The sequence below is a fragment of the Lepidochelys kempii genome, chromosome 9 (assembly GCF_965140265.1).
Source record: "Lepidochelys kempii isolate rLepKem1 chromosome 9, rLepKem1.hap2, whole genome shotgun sequence".
Lineage (NCBI taxonomy): Eukaryota > Metazoa > Chordata > Testudines > Cheloniidae > Lepidochelys > Lepidochelys kempii.
In genome coordinates, this window is record NC_133264.1 from 9,436,026 (window position 1) to 9,462,514 (window position 26,489).

General features: G+C 43.5%; 2 protein-coding genes across 11 annotated transcripts in view; one reads left to right on the forward strand and one right to left on the reverse strand.

Moving 5' to 3' along the window:
- The window catches only part of MCF2L2 (MCF.2 cell line derived transforming sequence-like 2), a 319,798-nt gene that overhangs the window by 183,987 nt on the left and 109,322 nt on the right, over window positions 1-26,489 (forward strand). The window lies entirely within an intron of this gene.
- Window positions 160-26,489, reverse strand: part of B3GNT5 (UDP-GlcNAc:betaGal beta-1,3-N-acetylglucosaminyltransferase 5) — a 33,910-nt gene continuing 7,580 nt past the window's right edge. Inside the window, exons 1-3 of one of the 4 annotated variants that reach the window (XM_073359261.1) lie at window positions 2,281-3,014; window positions 2,101-2,142; window positions 160-1,746 (exon numbers count right to left, since the gene is read on the reverse strand). In XM_073359261.1, the coding sequence (XP_073215362.1) occupies window positions 274-1,410 (1,137 nt within the window). In that variant the 5' untranslated portion in view covers window positions 1,411-1,746; window positions 2,101-2,142; window positions 2,281-3,014 and the 3' untranslated portion in view covers window positions 160-273. Of the gene's footprint in view, window positions 1,747-2,000; window positions 2,078-2,100; window positions 3,015-26,489 lie in introns of those variants that run through there. The other 3 variants (XM_073359260.1, XM_073359263.1, XM_073359262.1) reach the window with 3 other exon arrangements.

The window sequence follows — 26,489 nt, forward strand, 5'->3', positions numbered from 1 at the left end:
CAGGCTTTTCAATATCTAAAAAAATGAAATCAGTTAATATCTATTCAAGACTTAAATCCCTTGAAAAGGAGTGTAAAAATACAGGGTGCAGTATGTGGAAACTAACACAGCAATAGAGAGTTATTCTGATGAAGTTCCTGAGCAGAATAATTTGGGATCTATTCACATTTTAATCTTACCTCTTTTCATGTTTACTTATGTATATATTGGATAAACAGTTAAAAGTTGTCACTCCATTTTGGCTCAGTGAATCTCTATGCAGATATTCAAGTATTAGGAAAATGCAGCTGAACAGGGATACGTGTCCTCATAGTGTAGTTTGCAAAGAAGCATAATGTTAACTATTTTGCAATATAGTCTACCCAAAAATCTAGAGGAAAAGCTTTTGACTTTTGGATCTGTTGCCTGCTTCCAAAGGTGATGAAGGTCTTCCACATGTCCATGGGAGGTTATCATTTTGTTATAGATGCAGGGATGATATGGAGCCTTTCCTTCCCCAGAAAAGAATACATGATATTGTGGTACAATTCCCATTTTATTGGCACAGAGACCCATGAAAACATCATCTATATAAAGACTTGTATTAAGGGTCTGTGAAGCCTCATATACTTTAGCTGCTACATCACTTGATATTACATATGCGGCTCCAGCTGTGTAGTCAGGATAAGAAGGCCACTGGTACATTTCATATGGAACATAGTATTTGCTAGTCTTATCTCTCACGGGAGGAGCTCCACGATGGACACGCCCAATCCAGATATCTTGAATACCAATTTCCACTAGACTTTGGAGATATGCAACAAGATTTGGCATGTGAATAAAAATATCATCATCTGCAGACATAATGAACTTGGCATGTGGGCAGTATGCATTCACCCATCCAAACTGCAAAAGTAACTTAAGGGTAAGATTGTGAAAAGTATCCAAGAAGTCTTGTTGGATCAAATCATTATACTTCTGGTCTTCCTTTAGAAGTTTTCTTTGCATCTGTGCTCTCTGCATATGATCTGTTGGTCGTCCTAAAGCAAAAACAGTTTTAATGTTGGCGTTAAGATGAGAATGTACATATTTCTCATTACCCCAGGTTTGTCGAATTGCATCTCGCCGATGCCGGTTTTCTGGAGAAGTCTTTACAAACAATAAAAGGAGGACCTCTTGCTGTTGACATTTCTCCTTGTGGTTGATCAAATATTGGTATCTTGCTACCCTGTCCAAGTTGTCCCTGCTAACGGACAGGCTATTATTCACAAAGTTGTAGCTATTTATGAGGTATCTGTAAGAATAGGACTTCATGTGGCTCACAATATGATTATCAAGTGGTGTCCAGAAAATCATGAGAGACAATACAAAGCAAGTGGCAAGTATCTGCACAAACTGGCATTTTCTGACTTTCCTGGCACTAACAAACATTCTGATGCAGTCCCTTTAATACTTGTTCCAGTTAAGGATCAGTGTATTTAGGGTGGTGTTCTTTTCATTTGAAAGCATAGAAACTCCCTTTCACAAGAGATGTCCATTGGAATGCATGTTGTCTTTTGTACAGTATCCTTGTAATGTCAGCTATGTGCACAGATTTCACAAGTCATCTAAAAGCCATTTTGCTAGGAGTGAAAGAATGCAGACGCATTTAAAGGACAACACCTGCAGAGCAGATTTTTTCCTCTGCACCATCTTTAGCTGAAATAAACTGTACACTTCCAAGCTGATGTTTTCTTACATACTCCTTTGCTTCAGAGAGGTGGAGATCTATCAAAGGTGGGAAGGGGAAAGAAACAAAACTGTTTTAGTAAGGAGCTATATTAACCTAAAAGCAATTATATATGCAGATTCAATTGTTCTTTTTTGGGAGTAAGTTATTAGTGGAAAGCCACTTCGTCTTTGTGTACATCTAGATCAGGGAGAACCACCCCTCTACATACATTGAACTGTCATAAAAATGAAAAGGCCAGAGAAAGCAAAAATGATACACATGGAGGGTTTCTAAAAAGAGCCATCCTTACCTAGAAAGCTGATCAGTTCCCAGAGACTTTTATGGGGGAAAGAGAAAAAAAAAAATCACATTCCCCTACTTCCAGTCTCTATTACAGGTCTCATTCTTACCTCTATCCCTGTGTAGCTTCTCACTGTTGGTTACATGGGTCTCTTAAAAAGAAGAAAAACTGATTTGATTACATGTGTGTGGGGGGGAGGAGGAACAGCAAAATTGCTGTCAAAAGGAGGGTCAAATGCACAAAGTGAAGGTGGGGAATGGGAAGATTTCCTCTCTAATCTTTCACTTACAGTAATTTTACAAGAGTTCTCAACAATAGAAGGGTAAAAAAGATTCAGACAGAAATGTGACTTTTAGGCTAGCAATTGGGGAGGGGGGGGGCGTGAGATGTTGGAATACAGATTAGACAGTTAACTCCTTAAAACACCCGAGTTCTTTGTTACCATCTGCATGCAGAGCATGCCCTTAGGCTTCTGCCTGGTTACTTTACCCAGCCTGAATCAAGCCAGGGGTTGTGTTTTGTTTTGTTTAAAACAGGCACAGACAGCAAGGCTACCCCTCAGACACGGGAGGGGCGGTGGGGTGGGGGGGGCGTTAAATCTAGGTCAGAGCAGGGTGCTAAAAACACTCCTGACCCTTGTCTACCCCCTCCCCACTGAGGACCTATAGGGGTTAACAGCCCCAGCAGCGGCTTTTGGGCCTAAGGCAGGCAGGGTCCCAGCCAGCCCTGGGGGGGCACGAGTGCAGCGGGCGGCGACTGCAGGCCCCGGTGCTGGGAGGGAGCCCCAGGGCTGAGGTGGTACGGGGCATGGTGCCTGTTTGGGAACACCCCTGGGCCGGCAATCCCCAGCCCCGCACAGGGCTGAGGGAAAAGCGCGGGACGGGGGGGGGTGAGCACAGAGAGGCGGGGCAGCCTGCCCCCGCCCCCACCTCTCCCACTATGTGATGGGGGCGGGGCAGCCCCCCTCCCCTCAGCGCCGGGCAGAGCGCGGGAAAGGGGCGCCGCTGAGGCGGCGGCGGCTCGCGCTGCAGTTCCCCGCGGGACGGGGCGCTCGGCCACGGCCCCGCCCCGCCGTTACCTCCGCTCGGGCGGGGAGGGGGCGTTTCCGGTGCCGTTGCCCTCCTGCCGCACCACAGGGGACAGCGTTTCCGGGAAGTGGGGGGGTCCGGAGCGCACCTGTGAGGGGCGGGGGGGGCGTGGCTCCCCGGGGCCCTGCCTGTGCCAGGGCCGCGGATCCCTGAAGGTGACCCCCCCCACCCAGGTAGTACCAAGGGGTGAAGTGTCCCGTGCTCCCGCAGGGATGTGGCCCCCAGCTCCGGGCGGGGGCGGCGCCTGCCTGTCGCTCCCTAAATCGGGGGCAACACCCGGCCTTGTAGTAGGTGAGAGGAAGGGGTGGAATTTTTGGGGGGGGGGGCACGCAATTCTTGGGCTGATAGGAGAATGAGGCAAGGGCTGCGCAGGCTTGTAATCTGAAACGTGCAAGGCATGTTACAGGTATTATCCAAACCTTATCACGGCATTCAAGACCTAGGCCTCTTTTTTGGGTGGTCCTAAACCTGCCAAGCCAGCCCTACTCACAGATAGGGCTTGCCCCAAGGGGATCTCCGCTACCTGGCGCCCTACACACCTGGTTGGAGGCATGAACTGGCCGGTTATAGTGGAGTTCCGGGCTGGAGAGATGCTACCTCTGCAAGCACTCTACCCGCCTCCTAAAGATTCATCAGGCACCCCCTTTCTACACGTGGATGTAGCTTTTGTTCATTTTTGAGCTTATGCATCTCCAGTCTTCAACTATAAAAAGTTTTTGAAAACAATTAAGTAGTTGCCACTGGTGTCAAACACTGCTGTTCCTTTAATAAGGTTTTAAAGCACAGTAAGCTTGCCTGCTCTCCCTCCCCAGCTGAATGATTTTATTTTTTTTAATAGAGAAAAAAATAACACACAGTCTCTCTACCATCTAACCTACTCAGCCTCTGCTTTCTTTGTATGTAGTTCTTGTTCCTCACCACAGATACCAAACAAATAGAGGCTAACCGCTAGATCGGGGTTCTCACACTAAGGGTTGTTTCTTTTATTACAGCTCATAGCCCCCCCCCCATGTAATAAGGGGCTACGAGCTGTCAGCCTCCACCCCAAATCCAGCTTTGCCTCCAGCATTTATAATGGTGTTATACATTAAAAACACTTCTTTTATAAATGGGGGTGTGTGTGTTTCACTCAGAGGCTTGCTATGTGAAAGGGGTCACCAGTACAAAAGTCTGAGAACCCCTGCATTAGATAAATCAATCTGCCTAGCCATCCAGCAAAGAGTGTGTTCATTCCATTAAGATTTATCAGTTCTAAATAAATTAATCTCAAAGAGGAAAGACTCCACACCAACCAAATCACATCACAAACGCAGCCTCTTAAAACTGAGCTAATTATTTCTATTCCTGCAAGCGTGCATTACCTGGTACACATGTTTTTTTTGCATCTAAGCTTTCAAGCCCTCAGCTGACAAAACAGACACCACAGTGTAGACAGTCACTTGCCTCTTAGCTAGAGCAAAACTTGGTATAATTCCCTGGCTTCGTTTCTGATGGAAAGGCCAGGTTGCTAAATGATAGCATGGGGTGATAGAACTAAGGCTTGCAGACTGTGTTGCACAACAAAACAGCTGTATGAGCAGTCTGATAACTAAAGCAATCAGCACTTTTTATAGCATCAGTTTAAACCCTTTTTATTTTGGATACATAAGTTACACAATGCACCTCCACTGAGTTAAAAACTCAGCAACTCTCTACAACAGAATGCCATTGCAAGGCTTACTCTTGTTTCAGTGGGTAAGCAGAATGCACATGAGAAGCTGGAGGGTTACTGAAATCCAGATGGAGCTGTCCAGAGCAGAGCTCCACTAAATATTTTAAACCATCCTGGAGTTTTTATAGCATGGGGAGGGGGAGGGGGAGCACACAGGGAGAGGATCCAGCAAATACTCAAAGAATATTGGTTGTGTTTTTTTGCTGGGGAGAAAGGGGGTGCGGGAGGGGGAAGGCAGGGAAGAAGTGGTTTCTGTAAAGTAGCAATAAGTCATTTGTGAAATTGTTTTCTGCCCTGATAAAGTGTGCGGTATAGTGTGCAAAATTTTGCCAGCTGGTAAGAAAGCTATCTTCCTCCTCAACTGTTCTCACCCTATTAATATGCAGGCTGAATGTAAATTTCTTGTGGACATATACTGCAACTATCATCATAGTGACAGGATTAGATTTTTGTAATATAAAAATCCTTTGCCCACATCCCTCTTCCCCGGGGTGGGGGGGAGGAGGAGGAGGAGAGGGGGGAGGAAGTGGCATGTAATCCTAAATAGCTTAAGTAGATAGTTACTTTACTTCTTGAGAATAGTTTTAACTTACTGTGCAATAATCTAAAATTAAGCCATAGCTCGAACAATTTATGTACCAGTGAGAAGATCTTCTGGTGAATACGGGAAATTCAAGTTGCCATTTCCAGTAGAGTTTAAGTTTTCATAAACTGTGACCCAAATAACCTTTAAGCCAATTGCATTGCCTTATCAATGTTGCCAGTTTAGTGTCTGAGAAGAAGCAGCCTGAAAGTACCACTATTTAGGTCTGAAAAGAGATGGTAAAACGGACCACCTGCAAACAAGGAACTGTCAAAGTCAATTTCATATTTAAACATTAACTGAAGGTGGAGGACCCACCCCACAAAAAGTAGATAGGGAAATGGTAGAATAGCAGAAGCTTCTCCCTCCCTCCCATCCCCCTCACAATAGTCAGGAGGCTCTGGAATTGAATAGACAAAACAGCTTCTCAGAAAGCTAACGGGTCAAGCTGCAGATGCCTACTAACCAGAGCCACATGAAAACCCAGGGGCAGCACCCTATTAGAAGTCCCATAACCTAGCTCCTAAGAAGCTAGTAGGGCAGAAAGTATACTGTGGAGGGACTGAGTTTAATCCTTTTGGAGATGGGTGGCCCTCCCACATTTGTATTTTCTATGAACAAGAGAGGTAGGTTTAGTCCTCACACTAGTAGAATTTTCAAGACTACTCTTGCTATAAAATAGATCAACTTCAGTTTAGATTGTTGGGCAGCTCAGTGCTGTAGTGGATCAGAGTTCAGGTCTTGAGCTATGTTAGCCAATATGGGGACACTATGGAGCCAGTCATCTCCTCTGGCTAATTAACAGAGTAGCCATCTTGTTAGTGAACGCTGCTCCATGCCCCCAGAGAAGCCATGGTGGAAGGGAAGTACCTCCAAGCCTATAGGAGGGGAGGCAGTACTTATATCCAATGGGGATGCCGCTTCCAGCAAAGCTACAGGTGCAAACCAAGTTTAGAAATCAAACTCACAGCCTCTCAGGATAGTAACAGTACTCTCTGAGCCACTATTGTTCTGGGTCCAGGTGCCGGACGAGACCAAAACAGTATCATGACTTTCTGTAACATATAAGTACAGACGTTCTTTTGGAGCTGGTCTCACTTCTCCCCCACTATCCAGAAAATAAAACCAAGCCGATTCACTACTGGGAAAACTGTATTAATTCCCATCCCTCTGAATTAAGGGGGACAGTTGGTGACAAGCTCTCTAGTGAGATGAAAAGCAGCATGATCAATCTGAGATGCTCCTGCAAATTCCCTACCTACATTGGTAGGCCTGATCTGTGGAGAAGGCAGAACCATGCTCTAGAATTGTTTTCCCAATATCAATGGAGTTAACCAATTAAGTTGTCCAGAATGATCAGAGTTAGATCTTACTATGCTACTGCTAAACTTATTACTTTGTGGAAAGTCTCAGAATGCTTAGGATATGAAAGGCACCAAGAGATTTGCTTTTGTCCTCTAGAACTAGAGAACCATCATTCTTCAGCATTGGATATAGGGCTAGGAAGAATTCTGTTGCTGGAGATGCCCAGGCTGATGTGCGAAACCAAAATCTTCTTGCTTGAACTCCAGGTAGACCAGGGGTGGGCAACCTTTGAGAAGTGGTGTGCCAAGTCTTCATTTACTTACTGTAATTTAGAGGTTTCACATGCTAGGGGCTGCTCAGCCCAGGGTCCCGGCCGCCAGCCCCAGCCACTCAGCCCGGGGTCCCGGCCGCTGGCCCCGTTCATCCAGGCAGGCAGCAGGCTGAGGAGGGCAGACAGCTGAGACCCCGGCTGGCAGCAGAGTGCTACTAAAAATCAGCTTGCGTGCTGCCTTTGGCATATGTGCCACAGGTTGCTCACCCCTGAGGTGTTCTTCCTACAGTAACTACAGTTTTCCCTGAAGTTTCAATAATAAGTGGGGTTTGTTTGCATTCATTTCCGGGGGGGGGGGGGGGGGGAAAGAGAGGCCATTCCTATATGGCTGATTGTCAAGTGAAGGTAAAAAGGATATAAAAAACTTTATACTTTGTTTGTTTGGACTCTAGGATGCAGTGGGATGAAAAGGAGCTACAAAATTTGCTGTGTAATCAAGAGAACTATCATTGTAATAACTGAGAATACCATAATCATGACAAGTAAAATAGTTACCTCAGCAGGAAATGTTTCCAAGTGAGTCAATATTTGGAAGAAATTAAGAAGGAAATAATTTTGTGGTAAAAGGGCATAAAACGTGTTTTGAAGGAGAGAAAATACTTGTAGAGATTAGCCACCTGCTTGGTGCTGCAGAACCATTAAACAGCACCTAGGAATGCCAAGATTGCGTACAAACAATATTTTTAACTAAGTATTTTCTTGATTTCTTGATTACCGTGTACAGTAAACTACAGTAAGTTTTATAATTAAATCCCATTAGGTCAGGGTTTAGTCATAAGTAGCTGACAATGCTGAACACATCTTGTCCTTTGCTACACTGATTGCAAAGTCACTTCCTCCTCCTCTCCCCCTTCTCTCGCTGATGAAAGGGATATTTTGTTTAATCCTTTCGGCTAGAAAATACTTCCATTTACATCCATTCTGCAGGAACCAAGGCATTCACATAAGAGCAATTAGAACTTGGTGGTTCCAATGATGAACTTCCTAGGCTACAGCAGCCGAGCTAGTTGCAGAATCATTAATACTATGCAGTACTACACAAATGTGTACACTGAACACTGCTAGTGCATGAGTGAATTTAAAGCACAGAGAATACAGACCTTCTGAGAAAGAAAGAAAGAGGAGGAGGAGTTATACCCTCCCACCTCCAGAGTTTGCTTCTCTTCCCTCCCACTCCTTTGCTTTTGTGTGTGTTATACAAACACATTAGTTCTACCTATAAGAGATACAACTTTGCCTCACTGGATTACACAGAGTTGAATTACTGTTGCTATCAGAGAGATTATCTTGGGTATATCCATCGTGAGATTTACCTTTATTAGGGTTGAACAAGGTCCCCTTTCTAACACAAAATTCCTCCATCAAATCAGAGCGTACATACAGGGCAGTCGTTCACTGCTAGCAAAAACTGAATAAGGGATACTAGCAAAGTTTATTCAGCAGATGACGTAGATTAGCATTGGAATTTATAGAGCTCTATTGCAGTATCTGGGTACACTTTGCAAGGATTAGTTAAAACCATTAAGTCAGTCCCGCTTCAGAGAAGAGCGTTTATTGTCCATTTCATTTCCTATCCCCAGAATGACCATGCATCTTCCCAAATATGCTTCAGTATTCTTAAAGAGAATTTTCCAATAGTATAGCACTCATGAATCATCTACCCTACAAACTAACGTGTGCAACATGGAAGAAGAAACCTGATTTCTATTAGAGAGACAAGGTGGGTGAGGTAATATCTTTCATTGGACCAACTTTTGTTGGCAGAAGAAGCAAGCTGTCAAGCTTCACAGAGCTCCTCCTCAGGTCTGGAAAAAGTAATCAGAGTGTCACAGTTAAATAAAGGTGGGACAGATTGTTAAACATAACATGTTGCAGGAGACTACTTAAAAGAGAAGTGGGCAATTAATCCTACTTTGTCCTATGACTACAGAGGAGTTAAGTTACAAATTTTGTAATGAGCCATAAAACCAGTGTCTCTGTTGAGTCCATGATTTTTAGCATCCAGCAGAGTTATGAATTTAAGTTCCCAGGCTCATCTTTTGAAGGTGTTGTTCACAAAGGAATCCTGCACAAGGACACGTGTAGAGTGATTGCTTTGTGAAAAGTGTTTGCCCATGGGTCATAAGGTGTTTTTTTAATAATTTTTCTGGGAAAGTTCATGCATAAGCATAGTGATGGTCTGGTGTCATCCTCATTGTTGTGGGGTATTTGATGCACTGGAGAGATAGACCACGTGTTCTGATAGGCATGCATAGGAACCAGGAATCTTGAAAACTATTGTGGGAGGTATTGATCATTGTAGCAGTGGAGATAGATCTGCAAGTTCTGCATCTGTTGTTGTGGCAGGGTCTGGTGCTGCTTTGAGTTGGCATGTTCTGTCTAGTCTGTAGGGAGCTTCCTTATGAGCTTGGTGAGGTTGGGGGGTTGTTTAAAGGCCAGAAGAGGTGGGTCGGGAAAGATTTCTTTCAGGATGGCGTCCCCATGAAGGATGGGTTGTAATTCTTTAAAATTTCTATTCAAAGCTCAAAGAAAAAGAACTGCAAGATGGAGAATTCATATTTTGCTTAGGAAGGAAGTTGACTTGAGGGTTGAAAGAGGAACAACGATATTTTCTCTCTCGAGTAGGACTATTACTACCACATGAGAGTATAGCTTTCTTTGGATTGTATTGTTGCCCCTTTGCAACATGAGCAGCTGGAAGTAATCTGGTATTTTCCTTTTTGCAATCCTGCTTATTTACAAGGAAGGTACAAAAGTCCTGGGTCTCTGAATGCAGAGGGAACCAAGAAATGGCTTCTCTTCTTACAGCCCCCAAGCCTCTTTAGCCAACTCCACACTCAAAGGGTCACACTGCTTACAGGCTGCTGCTGGACAGAGATATACATCTGTCTCAAGATCTTGTCTGTTCTCAGTTTCTGTGTGATCTCCCTTCCCCCCCCCGCACACACACAGCTGCCCAAAATAATACACAGCCAAAAATTCCTGGGTTGGTTCATACACATCTTGCGTCTTAGGTGGGGGCCTATGCTTACAGTTATGTTAACTGAAAGTGAGTTCACACCAAATCAGTCTCATTGAGGTTTTAAAAAAAAAAAACAAAAAAAACCCCAACCCTTAATGTTTCACTCAGCTCATAAAAATATTACTCAAGATAACAGGGGACTAGCAGCTATAACCAGACTAGTGTACTTTCACTCCGTCCCACACAAGAGTAGCACCTTTCAGTAGATGTTAGAGATTTGTTCTTAGTGTTAGTCTGTTTATTTCACTGAAAAGGATTTGCAATGCCTAGTGCAGGGGTGGGTAAACTTTTTGGCTTGAGGGCTACATCATGGCATGGAAATTGTATGGCGGGCCATGAGTGCTCACAAAATTGGGGGTAGGGATGTGTGAGGGGGTGAGGGGTTTGGGGTCCAGGAGGGTGCTCTGGGCTGGGACCAATGGGTTTGGAGGGCGAGAGGGGGATCAGGGTGGGGCAGGCTGTTGGTGCACTGGGGTGGGTGAGGTCTCTGGCTGGGGGTGTGGGCTCTGGGGTGGGACTGGGGATGAGGGGCTTGGATCAAGGGGTTTGGAGGGCAAGAGGGAGATCAGGGCTGTGGCAGGGGATTGGGTTGCTGGGGTGGGGTGGGACTCGATGGTGCAGGTTCCAGGGAGAGCTTACCACAAGTGGTCTCTGTCAAGGTTCCTTCCCCACTCTGAACTCTAGGGTACAGATGTGGGGGACCTGCATGAAAGACCCCCTAAGCTTATTCTTACCAGCTTAGGTTAAAAACTTCCTCAAGTTACAAACTTTGCCTTGTCCTTGATCCCTATGCTGCCACCACCAAGCGTGTTAGAACAAAGAACACAGAGAGAGCCCACTTGGAGACGTCTTCTCCCCAAAATATCCCCCCAAGCCCTACACCCCCTTTCCTAGGGAAGGCTTGATAAAAATCCTCACCAAATTGTACAGGTGAACACAGACCCAAACCCTTGGATCTCAAGAACAGTGAGAAAGCAATCAGGTTCTTAAAAGAACACTTTTAATTAAAGAAAAAGTAAAAGAATCACCTCTGTAAAAATCAGGATGGTAAATACCTTACAGGGTAATCAGATTCAAAACAGAGATCCCTCTAGGCAAAACCTTGAGTTACAAAAAAGACACAAAAGCAGGAATATACATTCCATTCAGCACAGCTATTTTACCAGCCATTAAACAAAAGAAATCTAATGCATTTCTAGCTAGATTACTTACTAACTTTTTACAGGAGTTCTGAGCTGCATTCCTGATCTGTTTCCGGCAAAAGCATCTCACACACACACAGCCTGACCCTTTGTTTCCTCCCCCCTCCCCCAAGCTTTGAAAGTATCTTGTCTCTTCATTGGTCATTTTGGTCAGGTGCCAGCGAGGTTACAGGTAAAAGGGTTTTGCCTCTGGCCAGGAGGGATTTTCTCACATGGTGGACAGAAAGGTGGTTACCCTTCCCTTTATATTTATGACCTGGTCTCTAACTTTTCACTAAAGTTGTTTCCAGTAGTCTGTGAAAAAGCAGAACCTTTCATAGAAGACCAAGACAATGCTGGGTCCTTGTGAGCGTAGGCTGACTTTTGCAAGCTTCCTTTCTCACCACGCTAAAGGTTTTGTGAAAACCATCTTTTAACTGAGCAAGCCCCCATACCAGTGCTGTTCTTCCTGTTCAGAACTCTAGGCATTTCTGCTCCCCCCCCCCCCTGTGGGGAGGGGAAGTCTTCTGAGAATAGCCAGTCTGGAAGAAAATTAGCAGGACCATTTGGAAGAAATACTTCCCTGTGCGATTTGACATTTGATCAGAATTCACCTCTCCCTCCTTCCCTGGCTTGTTCTAACCCACACATACACTTTTATGAGCAGAGTATACCAATAGCAAGTATTCCAGGAGTGATTTAAGCCATGCCCCTATTTAAATGTACACTTGACACATTTATGCAGGGATTCTGGTACTGGCCCACCAGACTTTTACAACAGGTCCTCAGGGAGTAGGTCTACACTGCTAGTGGCAGTTTGGGTAGGCACAGCCCCCACTAGCTTTAACTAGCTCAGTAAAAACAGCAGACGACACAACATGGCGGCATCCACTAGGAATGCAAGTATGTAACCAGGATTCCAGGCATGCTCATGTAGTCCATGCTGAAGTCTATGCCGCCGTGTCCCACTGTTTTGTTGTGTTTTTGGGCAGTGCTAGCTAGATTAGGCCTACCTCAGCTGCAGTCTGGCCTCTGATTGCACAGTAGGCATACCCACGTAAAAGTGCAATAAGAGAACCCAGGTGGCTATACTGCTCCTTTTGTTCTCAGAACTAAACGGCAAGACGCACGCAAGTGGCCACATCCCTTTAACGTGTTAAGGGATTGAGATCTTTTGTGCATGATAAGAGCAATAGGAATTGTCAACTTCCTATTCCACCCCAGGGGACAGTGTGATGCAAACACCATCATCAACTCGCAGGGCAGCATTTCTAAAATACAGATTAGGATTTGTAGGGAACTGGAACAATTTGTATAGTGGGGGTGCCGAGAGCCATTGAACCAAAAACTGTTAACCTTGTATAGAACGGAAATCACTTCAAGCCAGGGGGTACGGCAGCAGCCCTAGTTCCAGCACCTATGGTAGTGCATTTGTTTCCCCTCCTCACCCTCCAGGGTGCTGACCATGTTCTTGAAGTAGCTCCGGCTGCCTCATAATGGAATACGATCATTTGTTAAAATACATCTAGAAGTGGCCAGGCCCACTTAAGTTGCTTTTGATTTATGGCATTATACAATAATGCAAGGTTTCAGAAGCCATTGTTCATAGTAGTGCATGTATTCTCTGAATGGCTGTAGCACATTTGTGCAATTTAGAGAAGATAAAAGCTGCTGTTCTACAATCAAATTACATGTTTCAGAGGGGTAGCCGTGTTAGTCTGTATCAGCAAGAACAACGAGGAGTCCTTGTGGCACCTTAGAGACTAAAATTTATTTGGGCATAAGCTTTCATGGGCTAGAACCCACTTCATCGAAAGCATGGAGTGAATATACAGGAGCACGTATAATACATGAAAGGATGGGGGGTTGCTTTACCAAGTGTGAGGTGAGTTACACTGTAAAAATCGCAGTTGTGTGTTCTCTAAACCTCATTAAACATTGAGGATGTCAGGCCAATTGATCACAGTGCGAAGCAAACCTACTTTGGGGAGAAGTGGGATGGGCAGCAGAGAGATGAACAATGTAGTAAATGCATAGGCATGGGAGGGAGAGCAGAAGAGAATGATAGTTTCCTATAACCATGTTCATCTTATGAGTTAGCATTTATCAGTTCAGGGCCTGCAGAGCCCGCTTATGGTCCCAGCTGAACTCACTTTTAAATTATAGCAAGTTTAGGATCCAAGAGCAAAAACGTTTTCAGACTTGTATCTGAAGCTCAAAATTTGACATTACTAGCTTAATTTTAGGTACATGTAGGTTTGACATTTTAGCTTTAAATCACATTAGCCTGAAATGGACATCTGGTCCCTTAAAATCTCACGTATTTATATAGGCCATACACAGCCCCATGACTTCAGTGGGACTGCTCCTGGGAGTAAATATTTGCAGGATGAGGATCCTATTTGGATATGAACTTTTATAAGCACCTTTTGCCTTATTTGTATTGACAGTGAGATTCCAGGAGGTAAAGATTATATTCAATTATCCATTCTCCACTAAGTTGTTGTTGCGTGTATTTTGTTTGTGGTGTGGTTTGTTTTTTTCCTTCCCCTCCCTCCCTCTCCATTTTGTCATAGACTAGCTTGCATCATTTTCCAAAAGAGCCATTTTCTGCCCAAGTACCATCAAGTCAAAACAATGTTCTCCTTTGTCAAGTCTACACAAGATTTGCTACGGGTGAAAGGTTAACACATTTCATCCTGTTCCAGATAATTTAAGAGACTGTGTTTATATGAAGGGGGGGAAAAATGATGAATATTTCTGTTCTCAGGGGAATATAGGCAGAGTCAGCTCTTCCAGGGCAGGAGCATATTTCCTTACCACAAATATAATCCATCAGTTTAAATCTGCTGACTGTAGTGCCTCCCCTTAAGACTTTTCTGAAGCATGAGCAAGTTTTGCTAGACCTAAGCATACATTTGGAGCAGATAGTTTTTTTAAATTTTAAGAAGAATGCTAAATACAAATATAGGTTCATTGCCTGAAAATATAATCACCCATGGTGAATGAGACGCTTTCTCTGGCGAGTGCTGGGATCCAAACTATATACAAAAACAACGAGTCGTCCTTGTGGCACCTTAGAGACTAACAAATTTGGGCATAAGCTTTCATGGGCTAAAACCCACTTCATCAGATGCATGGAGTGGAAAATACAGTAGGCAGAAGGTGTATGTTGTTTTTGGCTATATAGACCAACATGGCTACCAGTCTGAAAACTATATACAGTACTTCTCTAAAACTTAAGCTTTCCTTTAAAAATTAAGAGTACAAGTTTACCTTTGCAACTCTACATGTTACTAGGTCATGTGCCAATGAAGAGCAGTCTACCTAAGGAGTCTGCAGACAGCCCCAGTGTCTCCGCTCCTCTTTCTCACAGCTTTGCCAAGCAGCAGCAGATGGGTTTCACTGGTGTTTTTCAGAACTCTAACAAGTCTCTTATTTAGCATTTTTTCTTAAAATTCCAATTCATGGAGTCAAGTGGTTACCATGAGAGTCTCAGCGGTCATTTAAAAAAAAAAGTTTCTAGCCCTTGTGGTTGCAGAGAAAAGCTTGAAAACACAACCCTACTTTCCAAAGGCTGGTATGACTATTAGAGAGCACACATGCCCCAGCAGAGTCCTGGGTTGGCACTCAGATAAACCAGTAGCCTCCTTAACAGATGGGAGGAGAGTCAGGGCACAGATCATGGTCCTCAGATTTTTCTGTTGGGTCTCCCACCCTGTCATTTTTGTATACGTTTGGTTAGTTAGCACATTTCCTCACCCTAAAGTCCTAGATACTTTTATTCTGTTCCATCTTCAACACTGAATTCTTGCTTTAACCAAGGTGATTGGGGGAAAAAAAACCAAAACAAAAAAATAAATAAAACTACACCCCCCACACAACCAAAGTTGCAAAAGCACTTGAGAGCAAAGCATAAAACACATAAAAATGTAGGACATTTGCTATAAACATATGGCCATTATAGTGATACTAAGGTAAGCTACATCTATACTTAATGTATCACCCTGAAAATTCGTAAGATCAGGAGTAATCAAGGGTCACCTTAAATCATCAAGGGACAAATTCTGTTAATTATCCCAACTGAAGGCAACGGGGGGACTGCACAGGTGTTGTTGAGAGCAGGATTTAGTCCCCACCACTTCAAGTTCCTAGAGACAGTGTTTTCTATTCCAATTGTATTTGCCATGCAGTCTTTATAGTCCCTTCTGGATTGCAGATACAGCTCTGTGGCAGCCAGCATTACAAGCAGAGTGACACTAAACACACAGGAGTTTCACTTTCTTGCATGCTGCTGCAAAGTTTAGATGATCTGCCACAGATTTTCCATATCCGAACAAGCTAACTGTTTAAGGCAGTTTTATCTGTGGAAAGTTATGAAAAATAGATACATCACCTTCTAAAGGAAACAAAAACAGTGTGTTGTCGATCTATCTGTTTAAGCTACGTAGCTGCCAAGCTATTCTTTTCCTCAGCTTCAAAAGCTCTTTTTAACAAAATTACGCTATCCAGAAACCTTGCATGCACCTATTCCCTGGAGCATTCCAGCAATAAATTACACCCCCCACCCCACTCTCTCTCACACACATACGTTTGGTCTGTCACCTTGTATCCACTTATGCCATTTTATACTGCATGTTTTGAAGCAAAAGCTTTGCACAGGTCATCTACTGTACAGATCACTGCATGTTTAACCTGAGTCATTAGAGGTAGAATTTGTATGGAGTAGTCAGCTCTCGGATCGGTCTGCTCTTCCTTATGAGCACTGAAGGGGATATTTGTCCAGGCTTTGATTATTTTTCACACGACTTCCGGTGCTTTCTTCGCCAGCTTTCTAGTCAATCCTTGCTCCCTTTTAAAATCAGTCTAGAATGCTTCCATCCTCCCCACCCCACGCTCCCTACAAGCCCCTCTTCAAAACCTCTCAGTACGTGTTCACTAGGGAGCAATCGTTCCCATGGGTGGGCTAACACATGGGAAAATCCTAGTTTGTAGTGGTCTCAAGTTGTTAGCAGCAGCTTGAGGTGAACCCTAGGCTCCCCCTTAGTGTTTATCTCGACCAACTAATGCTACAAAGTGCACTCTTCACTAGGATTTTACATGGAGCTGGGTAACAGGAGGTAAGCACACACTTTCTCCTCCCCCAATAAAGATAAGGCCTCATTAGCTTACCTTTGCTGCTCACATTTTTGTCTACAAGATCTTGCCCAACCTGGTTCACTCCTGCCTCTGTTCTTTTTCTGCCTCTTAGCTCCTCCTTCCCCCCCATCAAGTAGGGTCACCAGATGTTCCAATTTTATAGGGACAGTCCCGATATTTGGAGCTTTTTCTTATATAGGCTCTTATTACACCCCACCCCCATCTCGATTTTTCACACTTGCCATGTGTCCTCCCTCCTCCCTTGATCTCTGTATATTTGACATCAGCCATGAAGATCTTGAAGGCCCATTACTTCCCACATCCCCTTAGTGTTACTTTTGGTGCATCTGTTTTACTGAGGTAGGATCATAACTTTATATCTTCCTGTAAAGTATGCACTGCACACAGCTGGTGATGTGTCCCAAAAAAAAAAAAAAAAAAAAAAGCCACCCCCTTCTTCTTTTCCAGTTTAGTTTCAGTACTCATTTACCATTCCTTCTGTATGTGGAATGTAGTGAGGTTTGAATTTTTTTTTTTTTTTTTAAAAAAGCTCCCTAAAAAACATAACCAACCAACCAACGTGCAGTATTGCATTAACAACATTCGAGTGCCAGGGGATGCTAAATGATGGCTTCAAGAGAAAACTCAACTCTGTATATTTGCTGTTATTGGACCACATATGCTATTATGGTATTTGAAAGTTTGGCTTAAAAAGACAATTTAATCCATCTTCAAAATCCAATATGCAAGGTTTGCCTCCAGAAGTAGGCTCTGCATGCATAAGTACACTTACCTGATTTGAAAGAAACAAAAATACCAAGATTTGCCCAAGCAACTAGAGACTTTTTTGGTCACGCATCTTGACACTTTGTAACATCTACACTAGAGAGCCTATGGTGGCGTGGCCTCCTAGTGTAGACGCTGCCTATGTGGATAGGAGGAATTTTTCTGCAGGTATAGGCTAGGTCTACATTTAAAGCACTACAGCTGTGCCTTTGCTGCACTTCAGTGTAGACAGTTACTACAGTGAAAGGGGGGGGAGCTGGGTTTCTGCCATCACTGTAGTAAGTCTGCCTCCCTAAGAGGCAGTAGCTAGGTCAATGGCAGAATTCTTCTGTTGACCTAGCTCTGTCTAGGCAGGGACTTAGGACAATTCAGCTATGTTGCTCAGGAGTGTGGATTTTGCATACCCCTGAGTGATGTAGCTGTGTCAATCTTGTTTTCTAGCGTAGGCCAGCCCGCAGTAACACCACCTCCCTGAACAACATTAGCTCTGTCAGCTTAGTTGTGTCAACACTGTGGGTTCTGCAGAGGAGAGAGGGACCATTAACATGTATGGTAAGTATGCCACATGGCCAAACTATAATTTCCACAAGAACCAAAAACTGGAGTTTCCTTCACTTCCTTACCCCTTTGTGCTCTTCAGCCTTCTTGCTACACAGCCTTCTTCCACAAGGCCCTTTCCTTCAAAGGAAGTCTAATATATACATACCCACCCACTCAACACACACACACACACACACACACCCCTTCACCCCCCAATACACCCCCAAAGTTTCCATGGAGGCTTCAAGAAAATGCCCGTCCTCCCCTCAAGAAAGCATTAGAAAGATAAAGCAAAGACACTGACCACATATTGTGGAAACAAGACAAGCTCTGTTGTCACTAACTTTTTGTTGCATCCCCATGTAACCTGGTTTAGATCGTAAGACCACAGAGTCATTCAGGTCAGGGACCTTTTCTGTGAAGTGCCAATAACATGGAGCTCTATAAATAATTTTGAGCACAAACACAGCACTGGCCTTCAGCATATGCAGTACAAGGCAATACTTTGTCTCCTACACTTTTGTTGGTTCATAGTCGTTCACTGGCACAGCTATTTCTCTCTCCGCCTGGCATAGCCTGTAGGTGAAGAACTTATCACCTTGAACCACTTCCTGAACCATCAGATTGAGGCTTCACAAACTGTAAGGACAACACTCTTTACCTGCTTAAAAAGAATATTATGTCGCTTTATTTGAATGTAGCATTGGCATTTAACATGCCTGATCTCTGAACAAAGCAAGATAAATATCCTCTCCCTAGGAGAACTTGAGTGAGTTGCATTTGAAACATGCAGGCTTAGATGCTTTTGAACAGACACCCATGAATTTGAGTGGATAATCACATAAAATATTTTCACATATGTTTTTATGCTCTAACTAAACACATAAACAGCTGTTTCCTTTCCCTACTTTCCCCCCCCCCCCCACCAACTTGGAGTTTACAGAGCCACATGCACAAAGCACCTTTTCAAATGTTTCAATAGCCAGAAATACTACTGTAGTGTTCTAGTTAAACAGTTCTTCAAAACCCATCAGTCACTGGTCCTCAATAAAGACTGGAGACCAAGCCATGTTAAGCTGCAACCTGGTAGCCTATACTGAAGCAACATTGCAGACTTATCAGTAAATGAGGGTGGGGTTTCTTTGGTTGGGAGGGGCGGGGGGGTTACGTTACAGGTCTGTGGCAGTGAGGCACAGCAAGGCATTGCTTTAGCCATAAATCATATGCCTTGCATGTGTATTGAGTAAAATATGGCCTAACATTTAAACATTAAGTGCCTTACTGTAAAACAAAAACAAAAAAACCCCTAATGTCCCTTACAATAGGTCTAGTAAGTCTCTATCCCTGTTGAATGGCAAAAAAGACTAGTCTTGAAGCATGACTGGGGTACGCTTCCTGCTTACAGTCTCTGAAGTGCTCCTTAATGTGTTCTGTACACTTAAAAAAAACCAAAAAAAAAACCCCCCACGTTCTTATATTGTTAAAGTGAAGCTAAACTAGCACAGAGGCTGTGTAGACAGCCTTATTATGGTTTAAGCCAGGCTTATTTTTAGTTTAGCTTCAGTCAATAAACCACTCCAACTGATGGAAGCCACTCAAAATTAAAGAAGAATGTCAACACAGGGGTTTGTACTAATTTAACAAAAACACAGTTTAAAAGCAAGCTTTCCAATTTTGGCAAGACTTCAGCTTTAAGTATTTCTACAACTTTAAGTTCTTTAACAGAGTTCCTCCCCCCCCCCCCCCCAAAAAAAAAAAAAAAGGGAATTGTTTGTATTTAAACTCAGATATTGCAGTGCTTCAGGTCTGGGACCTGAAGAGCTCTGTGTAGCTCCAAAGCTGGTCTCTCTCACCAACAGAAGTTGGTCCAATAAAAAGATTTACCTCACACACTATGTCTGTCGAATATCCTGGAACAGACATGGCTACAACTACACTGCATACAAAAATGTTAATTTGAAGATAAGATGGCAGGCCAGGCTCGACAAGCCTAAGTATCCTCTACTAGGGAGAAGAGAAAAGAAAAGAAAAAGTTTTCATTTCTTCCCTTTTTGAGCCAGGATGTCATCAGTTAAAACAAGCATCTGCTCCTCAGAACAGAAACAACAACATATTTAGAGTTCCAGCTGCTAGCCTTGGCAGCAGCTTTCCCTGCTACCACATTCCTTCAAAGCTATGTATATTTTCTTCCAAGAGCTAGGTAGAAGGACTTAATATGTACTAAAGTTTTACCTTGTCTGCTTACAAGACCAAAGCAGGCTGAATGGAGATAGACCCTGTGGTAATTTTATGTGTTCCAAAACAAAGCTAGGAGGCCTAGTTCTAGTTTTTAAACCCTATGCTCCTTTTCAAGCCTGGTTCATCACCTCCTCTTTCCTTTGGAATAGGAACAGCTGAACTACTGCATAGCTCAGGAAGCTGCTGGGTGGGAGGCCATACTGATGCTGAGGATGGTACAATTTTTTAGAAAAAAGTTATTTCAAATATACGCAATGTAAAGAGACAAACCATTGCAGAACAAGATAGCAGTAGGGGAGTCAAGTTTGTCACGAGACAGAAAGAGGAAAAACTGAAAAGCCAAAAACCAGCCATGTTTGTTACAACTTGACTAAACTGCTGATTTTCCCTTCTACCGTGGAGGTCATCTGCCAGGTATTACCATAAAATACAAGTGGAATCTCAGAGCAAACTCTTACAAAATTAGCAATACAAGAGTGGAAGAATTAAACATTCATATTTTTATTCCAATACCACTAGCATACAACTTTCAAAGAAATTAGTACAGTCTTGTATACACTAGGAATCTGAATTTGCTTTCACAGCAGGGATGTAGGGTAGATAACATTTTTCATAAGTTTCTCATGGTAGCTAATACCAATTCAGTTTTGGTTATACGAACAATAATGGGAGTCCTGGTGGGGACAGGCCACTGGCTGGCAACTACTGCATCAATTAGACCTTACTGCAGCCCATGCAACTCCACCAGTAGAAGCAGTAATGAATAGGCACAGGGTGTAGACGTTTGTTACCAGCATGCACCTACACTACTGTTGAAGTTACATTTAAGTTTACTAGTGTAAAAGCCATGCATGGAGTCTTCCATATTAGACTGGACCTGAATTTCTAATGAAAGAGGGGAAAAAAGATCCCCATCATAAACAGTGTTTAGTTTTTCCTGCTTCATAGTTGTGTGTGTCACCTTTAGAGAGACAGATACACACTTCAAATTTTCATAGTAAATAAGTCAGCACTTGCACCAACAGGAATCTATTCAACAGGGTGGAATGTCATTGCACATAAAAGGTGATCAGGTTCCCAGCAGGAAAAATATTTAAAACAGGATTAAGCAGTCAAATATCTATCGAGAGGACCACATTCAACCTTAACATAAGCTAATATAACTCCAACTTTAGTGATGGCAAGTCTTTTTATCCTAGAGATAAATGTAGTTCTGGGTTCAAAAAAATTGAAACAAAGTAGTTATGCCCCATCTTAACACAAGTGGGACATGGTTGAAGCTAATGAGGTGGGGTCAAGGAGAAGAGAGCCTGCATCAGTACAAAATTTGGTTCGGTGATTGAACATACAAATTTGGGGGAAAGGTTAGAAGCAAAATTCAGTATTTGTATTGGAAGCGAAAAAAGGAGAAGTCCCCTTGCCCACTTTTGTGCTAGTTACTGATGTGAAGTTTTGGAAGGTTTTTTTGCACTTCAAAGTTGATGAGACCACACTCGCACTGTCCTTTCTAGTTATTTTGGGAGATGTAAGCGATTCATTTTGTTTACATAAATAAAAACCAACCAAAAAAAGGCAACTTTAAAATTTCAGAGGCTGGGTTTTGGTCCTAGAGCGGATGACAACATCACTTTACAATCTTTGCATATCTTATGTATATAATATTTGTGGTTTTAAAAGAATTTGCTAGTGATTAATTAAAAAATTAAGTTGCATCACCCTCATAAATTAGGCAAGTATTGTTATCTCCATTTTACAGATAGAGGTATAATATGACACGCCTGAATTACACTGATTCTCTTTTGCGTTGCACCCCATGTAGTCATTTACATCTGGGCACAGCTGGTTCCAGACACCATTATTAGCGTGGAACCTTATTGCACACGCAAGCAGATCAGTTTGCATGAAGAATTCATATTTGAGAGCATTTCACAACTACGTCACACAGGTAGGAGTGACTAAACATCGCGGTAAAGAATCAGGCCCAAAGCCCACAGGAAGATGGAAATAAAAAGAAAGGCACAATTTGCAGGTGGAATGGTAGGAACCTATCTGCAATAGCAAGCTTCATAGCAGCTATGAAGTTCCCTAACGTAGAAAAGGCCACCATTCCCCAACCCCAAAACTTGCACAAAGGCTGGCGGCAGCAACATAATTGAGGATGTCCTTAATGATCTAAACATGTGTTTTTGTCCCTAACTAGATTTGTTAGATTTATGGAAATAATGTGCCTAAGTGATTTCTATTCCAGTCCATGGGCTATAAATCTGTAAACCATAAGACCAGCTTTTTTTTTTTTTTTTTTTAAATGTGAACCATAGACCTTTTCTATGCTAAAACACCAATGTAGAGAGGAGGCTTCCAGGAATTTAAGAAGTGAATATGGATCCAGCTGAAGTATGGAGATTGGTTTAGCTGCCTTTCAATGGAATCTTGTTTTCTTTAACTTTTTTGCTGCAGTCAGATGGGATTTATGTACATAAAGTTTACCAGCACCTTGTCACCTGCTTTGGTTCAGCACCGGAACCAGTGTTGATCCACATATGGGCCCCCTCACCCCACCCAGCTCTGGGTCAGCAATTCAAAGAAATAAGTTAGGGGAAGGTTGGGGGCAAGCTTGTTTATCTTTGTAGTTAGTTATCCTTTGTGGGGAACAATCCCCCCCAATCCTGCACAGAGCAGCATTCTGGTGCACAGCACCAAACCACCCGAGATCTCATGTGAAGAGACAGCAGCATAGGAGGAGTCTCTGCTGCTAGCACAGGTACCACATCCTTAGGCGTTACTTTATTTTCTCGATTAGAATGCAAATACAGACAGTTTATTTCATTACATAGCTATGTTTGCTCCTGAACTTGATCAGTGGGCTGGGTGCCATAAATACAGAACATTCTAAACCAGACCTGAACAGAGTAGAATACAGGCACAGTGATCTGCAGGAGACTGAACAATGAGAACCCAGAGAGTTTCTCCGAGAAGTGGCAAACAACTACCTGGAGGTGTACTGGAAAAATGGGCAAGTCTTTCTCTAGGGACATAAGGAGATGACCAAAAACAAACAGGTTGTTGGTTGACTTTGTTTTTAAATAGCTATCGAAGGTCAGAGTGTAAATTTTATATAGCTCAAATGTTAGTCAAAAAAAATAAACTGAAAAAAAAAATTAATATTTAATTAGGTAGCTCTGATCCCCAGTAAGTTTTAATCCAACTGTGAAAACTAGAAGAGCTCCAGGCTCTTGAATTTCCTAGAGCATGTCACTCTACTCTCTGATGGTTACATCACACAACATACACCAAAGTTACAGGCAGCTGTGTCTGGTGGTGTGGATTCACTCTTGGCAGAGCACCGTAAAGGAAGTACACACACAGGCTGTTCCTTTGGAACACAAAACAAGGAAGCTGGCGTGAGAATCAAGTTGCTACAGCTTTCAGAGTAACAGCCGTGTTAGACTGTATTCGCAAAAAGAAAAGGAGTACTTGTGGCACCTTAGAGACTAACCAATTTATTTGAGCATAAGCTTTTGTGAGCTATAGCTCACTTCATGAGATGCACGTTTTGTTTTGTACTCACGAAAGCTTATGCTCAAATAAATTGGTTAGTCTAAGGTGCCACAAGTCCTCCTTTTCTTTTTGCTACATCTGCAACTGTGTATACAGTCCAGCTAGGCAGATGGCCAGCAGGGCCTTCCGATCTTTATCTTATGTTATATTTTAGATTGGGTTGATTAACTCTTAATTCTGTCTAGCTAAGCACATTAACTAGACTATGTTCTTGTTCTCATTCCCTTCAAATTCCTTCTTATTTTTGATTATACCTGTATCTTCTTATTGTTGATTACACCTGTTGCGGTATCTTCAGTTCTTTCTGGGAGGACTGTACAAAGCCCAACTGTCCTAACTTTATCCTTCAGAACAGTCATAATATTGACTACAGCGTGACCACAAGATTAGGACTTTACTGCAGGCTCAAACATATGGTACCGCCCACTGAGAAAAGGTTAATTCTACCCAACTATCTGCAGTAGTCATAGGCAGACACCACCTATACGTAATTTTCCTCCCATCATTTCCTCTTTCATTTGGCCTCACCCTACGCATTCCACTTTAAGATGTGCCCTATATTAAGTGGTCACCCACAAGCAGACCAGTATGTGATCGCTGACTACAGACATAAATAACACACCAAATCACTCCTGTAGCTCCTTTTGTCCATGGATCTCCAAGTGTTTTTACAAACCCTGACTCATGAAACCTAACAACACTCCATGAGGCAGGCTGTATTTTATAGGTCGCTCCTGGGACAGACTGACAATATCCGGAACAAAGCTTATGGAACTGAGATAAACTATATTGAATTTAGGTCAATACCTTTGGGGTACAGTGTATTAAAAATGCAGCTGTGTAGGTACCTTCTCTGGTAGGAAGGGGATGCTAATGTACTTCTTTTATCAGTCCTTCGCATATCTCTCCGAAGGAGCAGCTTCATATACACTAGTTCAGACTGGATATTCCAAGGACCAAAGACAAAGAAAGGATTTTTGGGTAAATAGCCTGGTTTTAATTAAGCTCATGGCCTTCTTCCTGATCCAACAGATAAGATCCCTGGTCCACAGAGCACCTCAAATCTTAGGATAGGTTGGAAAGACTGGGCCTCCTGAGGCCCCATAAGACGGGCGCTTGCTCTGAGCTGACGTCGTGATGAACTTGTAACTGCAAGGAAATCCCTGGAGTAGGGGCTGACTGACTGCTCCTGCCAGAATACACCTTAGGGTATGTCTACACTACGAAATTAGGTCGAATTTATAGAAGTCGGTTTTTTAGAAATTGGTTGAATATATTTGAGTGTGTCCCCCCACAGAAAATGCTCTAAGTGCATTAAGTGCATTAACTCGGCGGAGCGCTTCCACAGTACCGAGGCTAGAGTCAACTTCCGGAGCGTTGCACTGTGGGTAGCTATCCCACAGTTCCCGCAGTCTCTGCTGCCCATTGGAATTCTGGGTTGAGATCCCAATGCCTGATGGGGCTAAAACATTGTCGCGGGTGGTTCTGGGTGCATATCTTCAGGCCCCCGTTCCCTCCCTCCCTCCCTCTGTGAAAGGAAGGGCAGACAATTGTTTTGCACCATTTTTCCTGAGTGACCTGTGCAGACGCCATACCACGGCAAGCATGGAGCCCACTCAGCTCATTGTCATCATGTGTCTCCTGGGTGCTGGCAGACGCGGTACTGCATTGCTACACAGCAGCAGCAACCCATTGCCTTGTGGCAGCAGACGGTGCAATAGGACTGGTAGCCATCATCATCATGTCTGAGGTGCTCGTGGTCGCCTGTGTGAGGTCGATCAGGAGCGCCTGGGCAGACATGGACGCAGGGACTAAATTTGGAGTGACTTGATCAAGTCATTCTCTTTAGTCCTGCAGTCAGTCCTATTGAACCATCTTATGGTGAGCAGGCAGGAGATGAGGATGGATAGCAGTCGTATTGCACCATCTTCTGCCGGGCAGCCATGAGATGTGGATGGCATGCAGTCCTTCTGCACCATCTGCTGCCAGCCAAAGATGTAAAAGATAGATGGAGTGGATCAAAACAAGAAACAGACCAGATTTGTTTTGTACTCATTTGCAACCCTCCGCCCCTCCCCCCGTCTAGGGGACTCATTCCTCTAGGTCACACTGCAGTCACTCGCAGAGAAGGTGCAGTGAGGTAAATCTAGCCATGTATCAGAGGCCAGACTAACCTCCTTGTTCCAATAAGAACAATAACTTAGGTGCACCATTTCTTATTGGAACCCTCCGTGAAGTCCTGCCTGAAATACTCCTTGATGTAAAGCCACCCCCTTTGTTGATTTTAGCTCCTTGTAAGCCAACCCTGTAAGCCGTGTTGTCAGTCGCCCCTCCCTGCGTCAGAGCAACGGCAAACAATCGTGCATTTGAGTTGAGACTACTGTCCAGAGCAGTCATAATGGAGCACTCTGGGATAGCTCCCGGAGGCCAATACTGTCGAACTGTGTCCACAGTACCCCAAATTCTACCCGGCAAGGCCGATTTAAGCACTTGTCAGGGGTGGAGTAAGGAAATCGATTTTAAGAGCCCTTTAAGTCGAAATAAAGGGCTTCATCGTGAGGACAGGGTGCAGGTTTACATCGATTTAACGCTGCTAAATTCGACCTAAAGTCCTAGTGTAGACCAGGGCTTAGGGTGAACTCTGGCAAGTTTATTAGCATGCATGTAGGTTCTTTCATCGATTTTAAAGTGTTTTCTCTGTTGTGCTTTTACCTTAAGCAAAAAATAGGTTTGCATAGAAAAACTGGTGTGGTACTTTTAACATTGGCAATCACTCTGTTACCAGTCTCTGAAGAGACAGCAGGCACATGTGCTTGGGCAGCCTGTCTGCTGGAAAGACTACAGGGAAGGCAGAGAAATGTGTAGCCTGGAAATACTCTGGTCAGAAGGGAGTAAGAGAATTATTCCCCACTGAGGGGGAAATGTAGGTACAGCTGCTTTGAACTGGGACACGTATAATGGAGGTGCGTGTGGGATCTATAGCAGCATCCGATGAAGTGAGCTCTAGCTCACGAAA